The sequence below is a fragment of the Lepidochelys kempii genome, chromosome 16 (genome assembly GCF_965140265.1).
Source record: "Lepidochelys kempii isolate rLepKem1 chromosome 16, rLepKem1.hap2, whole genome shotgun sequence".
NCBI lineage: Eukaryota > Metazoa > Chordata > Testudines > Cheloniidae > Lepidochelys > Lepidochelys kempii.
Window position 1 is genome coordinate 16,797,921 of NC_133271.1, and position 15,685 is coordinate 16,813,605.

General features: G+C 41.8%; 1 protein-coding gene across 3 annotated transcripts in view; it reads left to right on the plus strand.

Annotated features, from left to right (window-relative positions):
- The window catches only part of NUP188 (nucleoporin 188), a 47,446-nt gene that overhangs the window by 457 nt on the left and 31,304 nt on the right, over window positions 1–15,685 (plus strand). For all 3 annotated transcript variants that reach the window (XM_073314221.1, XM_073314222.1, XM_073314224.1), the window contains exons 2-12: window positions 3,469–3,523; window positions 4,159–4,232; window positions 7,743–7,827; window positions 8,919–8,999; window positions 9,479–9,523; window positions 10,626–10,718; window positions 10,840–10,959; window positions 11,646–11,857; window positions 12,397–12,511; window positions 13,310–13,510; window positions 14,646–14,735. In XM_073314221.1, the coding sequence (XP_073170322.1) occupies window positions 3,469–3,523; window positions 4,159–4,232; window positions 7,743–7,827; window positions 8,919–8,999; window positions 9,479–9,523; window positions 10,626–10,718; window positions 10,840–10,959; window positions 11,646–11,857; window positions 12,397–12,511; window positions 13,310–13,510; window positions 14,646–14,735 (1,171 nt within the window). The remainder of the gene's footprint in view (window positions 1–3,468; window positions 3,524–4,158; window positions 4,233–7,742; window positions 7,828–8,918; window positions 9,000–9,478; window positions 9,524–10,625; window positions 10,719–10,839; window positions 10,960–11,645; window positions 11,858–12,396; window positions 12,512–13,309; window positions 13,511–14,645; window positions 14,736–15,685) is intronic.

Below are 15,685 nucleotides of genomic sequence, written 5' to 3' on the forward strand. Positions count from 1 at the left end.
AGAGCTCACCCGCTGCTGCAAACTCACCCAGGGCCCCTGCACACAAGCCCCAGGCAGCGGATAGGGTCATTTGCCGGCCCTTTCTAAGAAGTTGGGGTCGCTGATTGAATGGCCTCATTGGTGCCCTCAGATTGGCACAGACTCTGCTCTCTGCCCCCCTAAGATGGAGTCTGTCCTGGCACCAGAGTCCCTTCTCCCAGCCTGCTGCGTGGTTGGTCCTGTTACTCCGTCCCACTGGGCTCTTACGAGACCTGCACGCAGGGCTGCTCTGCTAGTGGAAATCCCTGCTGTTTCTCACCTGCCTAGATGAGCTGACCTAATGACTTCCTCTGGTCCTGTTTGCAAATATCAAAAGAGAGGGTTCTCCCTGCGGTCATGAAATCTATATGCACATTGTGAACTTATTCCATTGAGGAGCTCTTGGGGCTGTATGGGGGCTGAGGAGGACTATAGACCCCAGGTGTACTTAGGGTACAACCTACTTCCATTTGGTTTTTATTTGTCCCATCAGGATATAATGAACACATCCCTGTTTGAGACCTTTTCCTGCTTAGTGAGTGTGTGAAGGGGAATTGATGGGGTGTCATTGTAGAGCCCCAAGAAACGATCTATTTTGACTAAAATAACATCAAATCTATTTCAGCATTTTACCACAACTGATCATGGCCAAGTTGAATATCAGTTGTCATGCAATCCTCTCCGCCTTCCTCCTCTCTGTAATAAAACAAGTGGTTCCCGATCTCTTGGGGCCACTGCAGCAATTTATTAGACCCTTAATATCCCAACCATACCAGCAAGACCTCCCATTTGGCTGTGGACACTTATTCTCTGGATCTTGGGCTCCCCTAAATCTTAGTCTTGAATCCTAGTCTGGTGAGTTAGAGCATGTACAGCTGAATGGAAGGTGGAAGTGGTGGCATAAGAGAACCTGGCCCAGAGGCTCAAGATTAAGTTGTCTGAATGGAGTATGGGAGAGCCTGATGGTATCAATTACCAAGTTTTTGTAAACATCTAACATGAAAATCCCAAGCAAACTACAATCCAACTATGATGTGAGCTGGACAGGAGAGCAAACACTTCAATAATTAATGATGCTGATGAAGTGTAGATCTGCCTGGTTCCTCCTAATTTAAATGTTTGGAAAGGTAATATGTTCTTTAGAAGTGACAGGAACTATTTGGGAAGGTGGCACAGGGATTAGCGGTGAATTAACATTTTCTTTGTGACAGGTTTCAAAGTAGCAGCTGGGTTAGTCTGTATTCGCAAAAAGAAAAGGAGTACTTGTTGCACCTTAGAGACAAACAAATTTATTTGAGCATAAGCTTTGTGTTTCTTTTGTTCTCTGGTCTTTTTTAAAAGGCTAAGTGCGATTTAACAAAAATAGAACTACTGTTTAAAGGGGCTTAGCTGCCAATTTGAAATCTCTGTTTACATCAAAGTTGCACATCTCTAGAAGGGGACACCTTGGTTGAGTTGTTGTATGTCTATACACAACATTCCTGTGTGCATGACAGACACAAAAAATTACGTTATTCACTTTGCTTTGCAAAATGTGATGCAGTATAGTCTGTTCTTAGAGCTTTAACTTACAGAAGTTTACAAAAGCTTGAGGCCAGAGATCAGATTTTTACATCACAGGGATAGTTTTATGAGTGTGATATTCTGGGAACTGATTTGCCCTTTTAAATGAACACTACATTACCATAAGTCTATGAAATATACATAGGATTTTTTGCTCTGAATAAGATGCCTCATGGGCCACTTTGCACAGAAGGTGTCCTCATTGTTTTTGGAAATGCTTTTGAGTCTTGCTGGAAATGAGTACTGTAACACCTCCAAAGTCGATGGAAAGAAAGCCTGACTCCAAGTAAGATTTTTGTTGTGGTGTTTGGATTATACTAGTGCCGAGTCCCCAGTTGGAAGAGAACCACCGTTTTGCTCTATGTAAATATATAGTAAGAGAAAGTCGGTGTTTCAAATAAGCATAGAGTCTAAATAAGTAAATTGGCTCCAATCAGAGGCCTGTTTTAATCACAGAGGAGGTTTGGCAGGAGTGGAAATGAGTCGAAGTTGGCTCAGCCATATTGATGATCTGCATTACAAAGATTCCTTTCTTGGGAGAACTCTATGATCATTTAGTTCTCTGCATAGAACAGAGGGATTGCACCCATATTTTGTTGCTTAATCATATCAGGATATGTTCTTTAGCAATGGATTATAGTGCAATTCCAGATTTAGGGCATGTCTGTATGAACACTTACTGCACAACAAGCTGGTGTATAAATCTGTAGTGCTCCAGTGTGCCACGCTTGAACTGTCTGTGTGGATTGTGTTGCTGTGCACAAAAAGTTCCCTTATGCACATTGATGTATTGTGATTTGACAGCAGTATGTCAATGTGCAGTAGAGAACTTTTAGTACTCAGCAGAAGGGTCCACACAGACAGTTAGTGCACAGCATGTTGGAGAGCTGTAGATTAACACCCCAGCTTGCCATGCAGTAAATGTTCATGTAGACATTGCCTTAATTTACTCAAAATAGGACTCTAACTTCCCAGGTCTATTTTGAATGGCAGCAAATCAGTCTGCAAATATTTCATTCTTTAAGTCTTACAAAATAATGCCTCTGGTGGCTTTTGGTACTTTCTCTGGAGGTGTAGATGACTTCAGAGCTGCCACTTTCGTTCTCTGTTGTTCTAAATATCTTGGGAGCTCATCTGCTGATTAGGTTCTCTAGATGGTAATCTGAGAAACTGTCAGATGAGCATATTTCACATAACCTGTCTGTTCATCTGTAGACAGACATTGCATAGCAGTCTTTATTGTTTAGTTTAACTCCTGACTTGGATTACATTGCCACCAGAACATCAATTCCTTAAACTCCAGAAATCGGTATTTTGGAGGTTGCTGTTTGCACAGCTGTTTTAAATAGATAGATTTTGTTCATGACATTTTGCAGAGTTGCACCTTCCTTTCTGAGATCTGGTAGGATAAGGATTTGATCTGAAATACTTCCTAACACAGACTGATTGCCTTTACTTCTGTGTTCTTAGTGAGTGAGTGGGACACAGATACAAACAAGAGGCTTAGTTTAGCTAAACTATGCTGAGTAGTTCTGGCAAAGTTTGTGCCTTTTGGGAAACTGGTGGAATTTCTCTCCTTGCTTTGATATTGTTCCACCCAAGGAGGAAGCTGTGAACAGCAGTGAACAAAACTGAATGAAAGATCTCTACATGCTTAGTTTGGTTTCCTTATACTAACCGTAGGCATCCAAGTAGCAAAACTGGATTGAACCAATTACAGTAGCTGATATAAATGTGCTTTCCCTTTGGTTTAGGTTTACTCATTATCTCTTACCACTTTATCTGCTCTAAGTGAAAACCAAGTTTAAAAGCTTATAGGCTGAACATCAGCCTTGAGTTATGTTTAAATTACAGTGAGAACTTCGTGTTTTTTCTCTTTATTTACAGGAGCAGCAGAGAACTCTGGACCATTCTGCTGGGCAGATCGGCTTTGAGGGAACCTGTAAGTAGAGGTCTTGCTAGGCAGCTTTACTTGTTACTGAACAGACGTGTGGCCTGATAACCCTTCTGTGCTGTGCGTAAATGGCAGAATGCTAGTGAATCATGTTTTGCTGCTCTGCCCCCTCTTCCCCCCCCAAATATTCTTACTGTGAGTTTTTTGTTCCTCTACTTCCACTCCTTGTTTATTCTCTCGTTAGCTGCTGCAGCACTGGAATGGTATATGTGCAAAGGTGGTTCCCTTTCTGGGGTGGACACAAGTGCTGCTTTCCAGATTGGCTGGCTCGGGGTATTCATGAGTGGAGTAGCCTGTTTCCGTACTCCCTGGGATGGAGTCCATGATTTCAAGAATGTTCCCAGAGGTTGGAAATCCAAATCCATTTCTGAGCCGAGCCTGCTGTCTCCTCCTTCCCCTCTCCTTCCCACAGTTAGGCAAAGCAGCAAGCTGTTCTTTCTCATACAAATCTACACTTTGAATCAGAGTCTGAATCACAGATGTTCTTCATGCTGGTCTTGTGTTGTTGCTGTCCTGTTCTGTGTGTGGTGTTGGAATTTCATTGCTTAGTTTAAATTGAACAAATCTGATATTGGGCAGAATAAGGAGATTTGTCCATTCAGTGTTGTTTTATTCTCTTCTAGGCTCAGATTGCAGCAGAATTGAACAAACATTGGCAGAGGCTGCTAGAGGGGCTTTTATACTACAAACCTCCCAGGTACAGTAATTGGTTGATGCTAGCATCTGATAATAGGCGCCTAGATACTACTGTGATAGGTGCCTTAGATAAACAGGCACTGCTTAGTAGAAGAACGTGCTGAATATTTCCCAGTGATGCAGCAAAAATATATTCTACCCCCTTCATATGTCAATTACTGCCAGGTTGCAGGGGGTTCACTATTCACATGGAGAGGAGAAATTTAGAAGGGGTGCTTCAGTGCAATTAATATTATTTTGGCACGAAAATACCATGTGTAGAAATAACTCAAGTTCTTGTCTTCTCCCAGCCTATGTTAGATACCTGTTCATCCCAGCCTCTTGCTGAGTTACAGTAATCATGTACCAGAATCTACTGTGCCTCTATAGCATCAGAGCCTCTATAGGTTATCTAAAGATGAAGCTTCAATGCAGAGGAATGACTCCTCTTGATACTTAGTCTTCTCAAAATGAGATCCAGATTCTCACATTGAAAGAGTGAGAATGATTATCTATCTATGTTTGTTATAGCTGTAACCGTACCTTGGTTTGTGCTTTTTTGTAGTCCGTTGGCATCTTCATTGATAAGAGCGATGTCGTCAGGAAAGTCTAGATCAAATAGCGTTGTATTGTTCCATTTTAGGCCAGGTGTACAACTGTCGCATTGTTTTAATCCATAGTCGATGACTAGCATAAACAAAAATGAAGACAGGATGCACCCCTGCCTTATACCTGTCTTGATACCGAATGGCTTACTCAATCTATTTTCCATTTTAATTCAGCATTTTGACGTGGCGTAGAATGCCTTCATAATGTTGATTAATTTTGTTGGAATATTGTTCCACAATTTTCCACATAGTTTCTCTGTTTACACTATTGAATGCCTTTTGAAAGTCCACAAAATTGATGGCAAGACTGCCTTGGAATTCAATTGTGTTCTCAATAATCCATCTCAGGGTGAAAATAGAATCTGTGCATGATCTCCCTTGTCTAAATCCAGATTGTTGTTCACGTAGGATGATATCCATCTTTCCTTTCATTCTGTTCAGGAGGACTGCTGCTAATACTTTTCCTGTGATAGATAAAAGTGTTACTCCCCTCCAATTTGAACAATTATTTGGATCACTTTTCTTTGGTAACTTGATTAGCATACTGAGGGTCTGTTGCGGTTCAAATACAAGACAGCACAAAGCTTTAAGCAAGCAAGCAGGCTGGTTTGCCAACGGGCTGCGCTCCTGTCAGCTTTTCACCCTCTCTTTTATTCTTTCTCTCCCCCTGTGCATTACATACTCCAACAGATAAAAGGAATACACTGGCTTTGTTTAATATTCTTATTTACCAATTTCTGTCTACCGCATTCCTTGCTCTCGGGCCTTGAGCCCAGTCCTGGGAGGCTTCCCACGGTTCATGTCATCTGGGCGAGATTCCAAGGTTCATGCCCTTGAAAGGAGCCGTGTGTGCACTGCTCCTACACAACACTCCGGGTGTGCCCTGAATGTTGCCAAGTGCATGAACCTTGCATGAATGCTACAAGGGTCCATTCTTCCAGTACTTTCTCCCCTGTCCATATTTTGTTGCACAGTGAACAGATGACTGATTCCACGTCTTCACCTCCATATTTAAGCATTTCAGGATGAATGCCATCCAACCCAGATGCCTTGTTATTTTTCAGCTTCTGCAATGCTTTTTTTAGTAATGGAGAAGATAGGTTTGAGATACAATGCAAAAAATGTAAAGTCATGTTTATGGGGACTACAGGGACAGAAATCAGAAGTGAAGAAGAGAAACTGGAGAAGGTGAACAATTTTACGTATCTTAGAAGTACCATCAGCCAAGATAATCCTAGTTCCGAGGAAATTTGAAGAAGAATCGGGAAGGCAAACACTGCATTTGGAAGACTCAAAAACATCTGGCAACTAATAAACATCTCCCTCAACACAAAACTGAACAAAGCAATTGTTATCGCCATCACAACATATAGCAGTGAGATATGGCAATTTAGCAAGAAAGATAAGCAAAAGCTGGATGCATTTCATCACATATGTCTGAGAAGAATATTGGGAATAACATATAGAGATAGGAAGATGAATGAAGAAGTGAGAAAAATTACTGGACAAGTCACCCTCTCACAAATAATCTACAGAAGAAGACATCAGTGGCTGGGAAGTGTGCTGAAAATGAAAAAAGAACGCTTACCAAATACCACCCTTGAATGGAAGCCAGAAAACTCAAGAATAAAGAGAGGAAGATGGCAGATAACATGGACGTGAATAGTTCTGGACCACATCAAGTACCTCAACATGAAATGGCAAAAAGAAAAGGAGGACTTGTGGCACCTTAGAGACTAACCAATTTATTAGAGCATAAGCTTTCGTGAGCTACAGCTCACTTCCTCAGATGCATATCGTGGAAACTGCAGCAGGCTTTATATATACACAGAGAATATGAAACAATACCTACTCCCACCCCACTGTCCTGCTGGTAATAGCTTATCTAAAGTGATCATCAGGTGGGCCATTTCCAGCACAAATTCAGGTTTTCTCACCCTCCACCCACCACACAAATTCACTCTCCTGCTGGTGATAGCCCATCCAAAGTGACAACTCTTTACACAATGTGCATGACAATCAAGTTGGGCTATTTCCTGCAGGAAAGCTTTAAGCAAGCAAGCAGGCTGGTTTGCCAACGGGCTGCGCTCCTGTCAGCTTTTCACCCTCTCTTTTATTCTTTCTCTCCCCCCGTGCATTACATACTCCAACAGATAAAAAGAATACACTGGCTTTGTTTAATATTCTTATTTACCAATTTCTGTCTACCGCATTCCTTGCTCTCGGGCCTTGAGCCCAGTCCTGGGAGGAAATAGCCCAACTTGATTGTCATGCACATTGTGTAAAGAGTTGTCACTTTGGATGGGCTATCACCAGCAGGAGAGTGAATTTGTGTGGTGGGTGGAGGGTGAGAAAACCTGAATTTGTGCTGGAAATGGCCCACCTGATGATCACTTTAGATAAGCTATTACCAGCAGGACAGTGGGGTGGGAGTAGGTATTGTTTCATATTCTCTGTGTATATATAAAGCCTTCTGCAGTTTCCACGATATGCATCTGAGGAAGTGAGCTGTAGCTCACGAAAGCTTATGCTCTAATAAATTGGTTAGTCTCTAAGGTGCCACAAGTCCTCCTTTTCTTTTTGCGAATACAGACTAACACGGCTGCTACTCTGAAACATGAAATGGGAAGATTTGGAGAGAAGGGCAGTTGACAGGCAAGGATGGCAAATGTGGGTAGCCCAATGTGTAGCAAAGCATAGGATGGACTAAGGTCTAACCGTACCTTGCATTGTACATGAAGTGAACTGTGCCAAACAAGTCCTGCACTGAGGTTATATTAAATATAGAAAAGCCAGAACAATCACTGAAAAGTCTAATTTTAAACTGACAAAAGCCAGGGATTTTGGAATTAAGCCTTTTTGTTTTGCCTCTTTGTGACTTTAATGCATTTTCATGACTAAAAGGTTTTTCTTTCTTTCTTTAGTGCAATTTCAGCTGAAAAAGTAAAAGCTGATAAAGATGTGGCTGCTCCACTGAAGGAACTGGGCCTGAGGATCAGCAAGTTTTTGGTGAGCAGAGGTCCTAGGCAGCTTAATTCCTGCCCTCACACTTAGAATGCAGCCAGAGACTGGGTTTGTGCTTTCTGTTGTTGACGTGGTGTATCTTATCTCCGAAAAAGATAACTGAAGTGTAATCTTTTCTAATTTATCTCCTGCTACCTGGATAAAGAGTTACTTTCTCTATGCTGAGGCTTTTGCCTGCAGTTTTTCTTCTCCGATTCCCAGCTAGACACATACTTCTTTGTGCAGTGAGAGTTTGTCAGATCAAGTCATATTTCTCACAGGTATTTAACTAAAATAATAAGAGTATTAAATTCTGAAGCTCAGTTAAGTTTAATAAGCTGTTTTAATGTTCAGTAGAAGTGAATTTAAGGCTATTTTCAATCCTGATTATTCTAAACTAAGTTATAAGCAAGAACTGAGACAGTAAGCTAAAATTTTCCAAAGTGACTAGTGACGTTTGGGTTCCTTACTATTTGGTGCCTAAATTGTGACTACCTAAAAAGCTGTTTTTCAGGAAGTGCTTAGCGCTTGCCCTTTGAAAATCGTTTTTTTTTTTTTTTAAAGGCATCTCAAACTGGACACTCAAAATCCCATGTCATGTTGGAAAATCCTGACTAATTACCCACAGAATTGGGTTCCTTCTAATCAGAAATAGAACAAGGTGATCAGTTTATGATAGGACCCGTATTTAATTGATCCATTATACTCCTGCTGGAGCTGAACTAGCCACTCCTACATTATTTGAAAATGTACATGTTCTGCTTTCAGAGGAGACCAGTTTACTGACACTTTTTGGAAGAATTTATTCCAAAGGGAAGAGATGCCTGAATATTTGGACAGGTTTCAGAGTAGCAGCCGTGTTAGTCTGTATTTGCAAAAAGAAAAGGAGTACTTGTGGCACCTTAGAGACTAACAAATTTATTTGAGCGTGAGCTGCAGCTCACTTCATCGGATGCATTCAGTGGAAAATTTTCACGAAATTTTCAGCTCACGAAAGCTTATGCTCATATAAATTTGAATATTTGGAGTGACTTTACACCTTTTGATAAACTTAGCTGCCTTGTCTTATTCCTCTCTGCGTCTCTCTCTTGTTTCAGGGGCTGGATGAAGAGCAAAGTGTGCAGCTATTGCAGTGTTATCTTCAAGAGGATTACAGAGGGACCCGGGATTCACTTAAGGTCTGTAGTAGGTGCCTGCATCATGCTACTGTCCCTTTTCCTCCTTAACCCCAGTGGTTCATTGACACACATGGTTGTGCATGATGCTGAAATCCAGATTTGGAAATTATTTTGGGACCTTTCCCCCCTGAATTTCTGATGTTCAGTACATTACAGAACATGAGCTGTCTGGGGTCCAGGTCCAATCTTCTAGTATATCCTGCCTGGTGTGAGTCTGAGATTTATCTGAACTCTTAGCTATAGGAATGTACTGACAGGTGTCTGAGAGAGAGGGGTAGGGGTGAAAAGGGGAAAGAATGAAAGGAGTGAGAGGTAAACTCATGCTTGCAAGTGAGAATCTGTGCTCTGTAACTCTGAAATCTGTCCTCTCACAAGAAATTATGTCTTGTATGCCTTTCATTGGTTTTAGTATGAATTTTTTGGTGACTAGTGTAGGTGCATTAAGGCCACTTCCTTATTCTGTTGTGTTTTGATTGCAGACTGTCCTGCAGGATGAAAGGCAGAGTCAGGCTCTGATGCTGAAGGTCAGTAGTTTTCATTTTTATTTTCATTTTAAAAAGAGGTGTTGGCAAAGAATTAATTTTGTTTGCTATTGGTCAGGAAAAGCTGGGAATGGCTGAAGTGTCCCTTCAGTGTCAAGAGCAAATCTGGGGGGATTTTTCCAATTCATTTGTGAAGTAGTAGTAATACCTTGCTCTTTATATAGTGATTTTCATCTCAAAATGCTTTACAGAAGAGTGGCTGGCCATAGACTAGAACAGCATGAGCAGTTACTCTGTACAGGGACCTTTTGGCTGTGCTGATGGAAATTGGACCATGAAGGAATAAGCACTCCTAGGATATCCACAGCTTTGCATTCATGTGCTTAGTTGTCATCGTAAGAGATGACTTTGGAAAGGGGACTGAAGATCACATCTATGTAGTTATGGATCCAAGAGGATAAAGAGATGAAATCTCATCTCTCCTTGTTTGCTCTACCTTGTTCCTTTCTTTTTCAGTTAGCAATGGAATTATAGAACCTGTTTTAATATATGAAGGGGGTGTGCGTGAACTTGCAAAAGAGTGAACTGGATGCTTTTGTCAGATGACTTAAACTCGGCGCTCCTGACTCACCGCTGTTCGCTGGGCCGTGCTGCCCCCGCCCGGGAATAAGTTGGTCAGGAGGACTCTGTGCAGCCATGGCATTTAAAGTTAGTGGCAAAGCACCTGTGGAACAGGAAGTAGCAGTTCACCAAATTAGAATTACCTTGATGAGTTGCAATGTAAAGTCCCTTGAGAAGGTCTGTGCTGACTTGATCAGAGGTGCCAAAGGAAAGAATCTGAAAGTGAAGGGACCTGTTCGCATGCCCACTAAGACTCTGCGAATCACTACTAGGAAAACACCTTGTGGTGAAGGTTCTAAGACCTGGGATTGTTTCCAGATGCGTATCCACAAGCGTCTCATTAAACTATCTAACTGAGTCATGCCATTATGTTGAAGTGTCCATTGTAGGTAGTGCATGGGCGTTGTAAGTTTATAAGCATAGTCACTGCAGTTTGGTGGGAGGCATCAGTGATGAGATAAGGGGAGGGAAGAGAGAGTTAGACACAGCAGCAAGTGATGCTGATGGCATTGTGTTTTCACAGCTTGCTGACTATTACTATGAAGAAAGAATGTGCATTCTGCGCTGTGTCCTCAACCTACTCACTTATTTTCAGGATGAGAGGCACCCCTACATGGTGAATACTTGAACCTTTTCCTGAATCTGATCTCGCTGTTAAGTGACACACTGTCTGTCTGTCTATGCATCTAAAAAGCTTATACATGTGTATGTGTAATGTTTGGGTTATTTTTTGAAAGGCACAATACTCGCAGTGTGTTGAGAAGCTGGACAAGGAACTGGTTCCTAATTACCGGAAACAGTTTGAAGATCTATACAAAGCAGAAGCTCCTACATGGGAAACGCATGGAAATCTCATGGTATTTTGAAAATTATCAAAAATGATCCTTTATCAGAGTTGTACGTTCTTTCTTCACTACCTTGTTGGCTAATTAGTACAAAGTGAATATGCTAAAATGAAATTAACAAGGACATTTTCAGCCTTCTAAGGAACTTAAGGAAATTGTTTCCCTTTGGTAATACTCTGAACACATTTAGTTTCAGGAACTAGGCTCTAATCTTGAGATCTGAACTCTGATCCCCTTTGTAAAAAGCCCATTGAGCTGTCACTAGATCACCAGGGTTTTGGAGTGGTGCATAATCTGTTTTAAGCAGCCAACTCTGTTTACTCGTAGTAGTGTTTTATTTAATTTTTAAATAAAACCTGCAGAATTGTGAAACTGAATCACCTGGCATCCTGGCAACTTGGGTAGTGTCCCCTGGGATAGGGTAGATGTTTTTCCTGTCTTCAGCTCTGTGGGCTGCATAAGGATCACATAATCCCAATGTCACTGATTTTTACCTTAATCCCTTAATGCTATATGTTGTGGGATGCAGCAACTGCCATTGAGGGGTTGACTTTTAAACAGCGTTTCCAGTGTGACGTAAGAGCAGGTTCTCTCACCATTGGAGCAGACTGATTTGCCCCAGTCACTCTCCATTTCAGGTTGCTTCAACTGACATGCTAGTTTCAACATATAACGGTAGGACTCTACTCCTTGTACAGACAGAGCGCCAGGTGTCCCGCTGGTTCGTGCAGTGCCTCCGCGAGCAATCCATGCTCCTAGAAGTCATCTTCCTTTACTATGCATACTTTGAGATGGCACCCGATGAGCTGCTGGCCTTTGCCAGGCTTTTCAAAGAACAGGGATTTGGCTCTAGACAGACCAACAGGCATTTGGTTGATGAAAGCATGGATCACCTGGTAGATCGTATTGGGTAAGTATTGTGTATATGTATGGGATTAGTGTGCAATTGAACAAATCTCTTGTTCAATACAGAATATAGGTGAATTTCATGATGGTGCCCTCCAAAATCGCTATTTGTGTAAACTTTGGCTGGTTATGACCTTTGGTTTAGTTTATAAAAGGTTTCTTCAGATTGGACTGAGACACAGCAAGTGGCTATCTGGGCATTGAAAACCTGCCATGTGGCATGTAACATGGTAGAAATAGGCAGAGGAAGAGGACCATCTTCAAATCAGAATAAATAGCTTTTCTATTTTGTGACTATTCAACCAGCAGTAGATAATTTTGAAGACCTAACTTGTCATTTGTTGGCACATCAAGATCCAAGAATTTATGTTCTTTGGATTATTGCTCTTAATTTCACATAATTTTTTGCTTCATCAAGGGAGTAATAGGTAAATGTAAAGCTGATGGACTTTTCCATTATCCAGCCTTTACTTTCCCCTTTCCTACTGAATCTTTAAATTGAGTTTCTTTTTCTTGCTTTCTTCCCCCTGTCTCCCACTCCAGCTACTTCAGTGCTCTTATCCTGGTGGAGGGCATGGAAATTGACTCCCTCCATGAGCGTGTGTTGGATGATAGGACAGAGGAACATAAATTTGCCAGTAATGGGCATATGCACCAGGTAAACCTTCAATAAGTCTCTTGACATTTGGAGCTCCTCTGTAGTTAGAGATGGTTGTGATTGCCCAAGGTAGAGCTGCGAGAGCTCTGTAGGCAGGACTTGTCTGTGATGTTCTGGGCTTGCAGATCGACTGAACTAACGTCTACATTACAATATGGGGCAAGTAAGAAGGAAATGAATTATTAATTTCTATTTATCTCATAAGAAAGTGGTTTATCTTCAGGGTTTCCCTAAAGGTTTTAGGGAAGGGTAGGGAGGAGCTAAGACATGGTCTTAATATGGACATCAAAATGGGGAGAAATTAAATATCTGCGTTGTAGTATATTTGAAAGATTTTCAGGAAGAAAATACGTGGGAGCTAGAAAAGCACAGTGAGGTCATTGAGTTAAGGAGGAAACCACTGGTGTTGCTCGTGCTCTGACTGATCTTTGCACACCTGACCTGGAATTTCACATTTATTATAATTTCACTGTGACACTTATAACAAAACAACAAACTTCGATTTAAACAAGGGGCTATCCATTATTTTCATTAGAGTTGTGTGTCCTTTATTTTTGTGACCCTCTCACCTCCTTCCCCAAAGTGTATGAATCAGCCTGACAGAAAAAACATGCCAAGCAGTTTCTTCCTGAAAGTACAACTTGTTCAACTCTATAGATCCTTGTTTTTATACAAGACATTTATCTGCATGACTTAGGTGATTATTGGAGCTAAACCTCAGTCAGCTGAGTGCTTGCTGGGTCAGGGCTTCTTTCAGTCTATCTTGATTTCTTTGCTTGTGTTCTGTCCTCTGAGCAGGAAATGGACCATCTGCTGCTGACTTTAGGGGATATCTCTCATCATGCCCCCGTGCTCTTGGCCTGGGCTTTGCTCCGTCACACAGTAACCCCAGAGGAGTCGACCAGTGTGATCAGGCGAATGGGAAGTACTGCTATCCAGCTGAATATATTCCAGTATCTGACAAAACTGCTCCGATCACTCAGCAGTGGGGGGAAGAATGTAAGTTTCTCATTGTCATGTTTGTAGGCTCTTCAGGGTGAGGGGGCTCTATGGTATTGGTAGTGTGAAGATGTGGGGGACGGTAGGTTGGTTAGGCCATTCTTTTTGTAAGTCTAATTCCAGCCCTGAATAGAGCGCTTGGTGAGGTTTTGGCCAGGAAGTGACATCAGTTTTGTTGTTTCAGCTCTTTTCTATATAGAATGGAAGTTAACGAAGTGTTTGTAGGTTTAGAAGGTAAAATAAAAATGTATTTCCCCAAGTCATTCTGCTTGGGACTAGATCTGGCCGGAGAAGGTCCAGGTCTGGCCAGTGATTGGAAAATCTGCTCTTTATATCTATCTGTATGTGTGTCTCAACATTTCAAGAGCCTTGTGCATTGATGCATCTTGGGTCCCTCCTGTTCTGTGCCTGTGGAACACAATAATTTTGCTTAGTCTCCTAAGGGCTGTGTAATGTTTTGGTCTGATTCTGTTTGTTGGGATTAGTCTGGAGGTAGCTGTGTGGTGTTTAGTGGACTGTGAGAGACGGAAGATCAAAGAGGATAATCTGGTGGTCCCTTCTGGCCCTAAACTCTATAACTTCATGAGCGTTCTGTACTATTATACTTATCTTGTTTATTAAGTTGACTCCACAGATGCAGCAATTGCAGCTTTTGGCTTCTGACACCATTTTCCACAGTTTTAGCAGACACTGTCATTTACAAGAATGAACTATTCCAAAGCTCCAGTAGCTGTCAGTCAGCCATACACTGGTGGAAGGAGAGCCCTCCCATTTTTCTGACCATTGAGTGTTTCTTGATATGATTGTTTTGAAGAGGATTCTCGGCCGGCGTGGGGCGGGGCAGGGTGGCTTTAGACAGATTGACTCATAAAAATGTAGGTGGTTTTGTGTGGCACTTCACTACCTGCTGTCTTCCCATAGATACATGGGCTAGTGCCCGAGGTGGGGAGCTGTGAAGCTGGTGATCCCCTCTCTTATATACCTGCAGAAAGGGACAGTAGCTCAGAGACACACGTCCATGATGTGCTAAGGAAACTGAGGGCTGTTGCATGTGTTCTGTAATGAACTATACCTGGTTCTTGAATAGGGTTTATAGTCTCCACCATCACTCACTGACCTGTCTTTTGCATTACAGTGTACTGCCAGCACAGCTTGCATGTGTATTTATGGGCTGCTTTCCTTTGTTCTGACCTCGCTGGAATTACATACGTTAGGCAATCAGCAGGTAAGTGTCAAAGGCTCATTGTGTCCCTTATCTTATTTATTATAACCTATCATAATTTAACATTCAAAAACTGGCCACCTGTACTCTGGGTGCAAATTCTGTGTTTGAGATTGTATCCACTGCACGATTTAGGTAGACCGTTCTGAAAGTGCGGCCCACTGTGTTTTACTCCAAATGCATAACACAAGCTTTATGGTTCTTCCAACTCTGAAAACTGTCAACATCTCTGCTGGGTACTGATTAAAGATACAGAGTAGTGTTTCTTACATTTTGATGGGCTAATGGTTTCAGAGCAAATGCTGGAGTATTGGTCAGAAGGAAATGGGGATATGATGCATCATAATGGCACTGAGCTCCTAGGGTGTGGAGGACAGTATACTCTCTATTACTTCCATAACAGATTTACCATATCCCATGCCAGTCAGTTCATTGGCAGTGAGTGTGGTTTTAGAGAGAGTTGATGTGTATTTGGGTAAAATTGGCTTGTGTATTTTCTCCTATTTAGCTTAGGGTGTGCAGTTCCAATTTAGGGAATGACTGTTGCCACACTGTTTGGAGTGGCTCACAACTGTGGGTGCCTGCCTCAGGGCTGAATGTCAAAAGCAGGACACAGACACCAAACTGGTGGTACGTTCTGTAATTAAATTACTTCAACTCAGTACCAAATGTGAACTCTTGGATCACTGTAACAGTCTTACAGTGAAGTCACAGACAATCTATCTTGCCACCCAGACAAACTGGACTTAGTGATATATGGTCACTTATGTAAAAAATCACAAATATCCAAGTTACTTCCAGTCCCCAGAGACCAGTCACTCACTCAGGTCAAGTTGCATTCTAGTTCTCACACCAAAGACAACGCTAGTAGCTAATTTTGTAGTAAACTAACTATAGGTTTATTGGTTAAGAAAAGGAAATGCATTACTGAGAGGCTAAAGCAGGTGAAATAT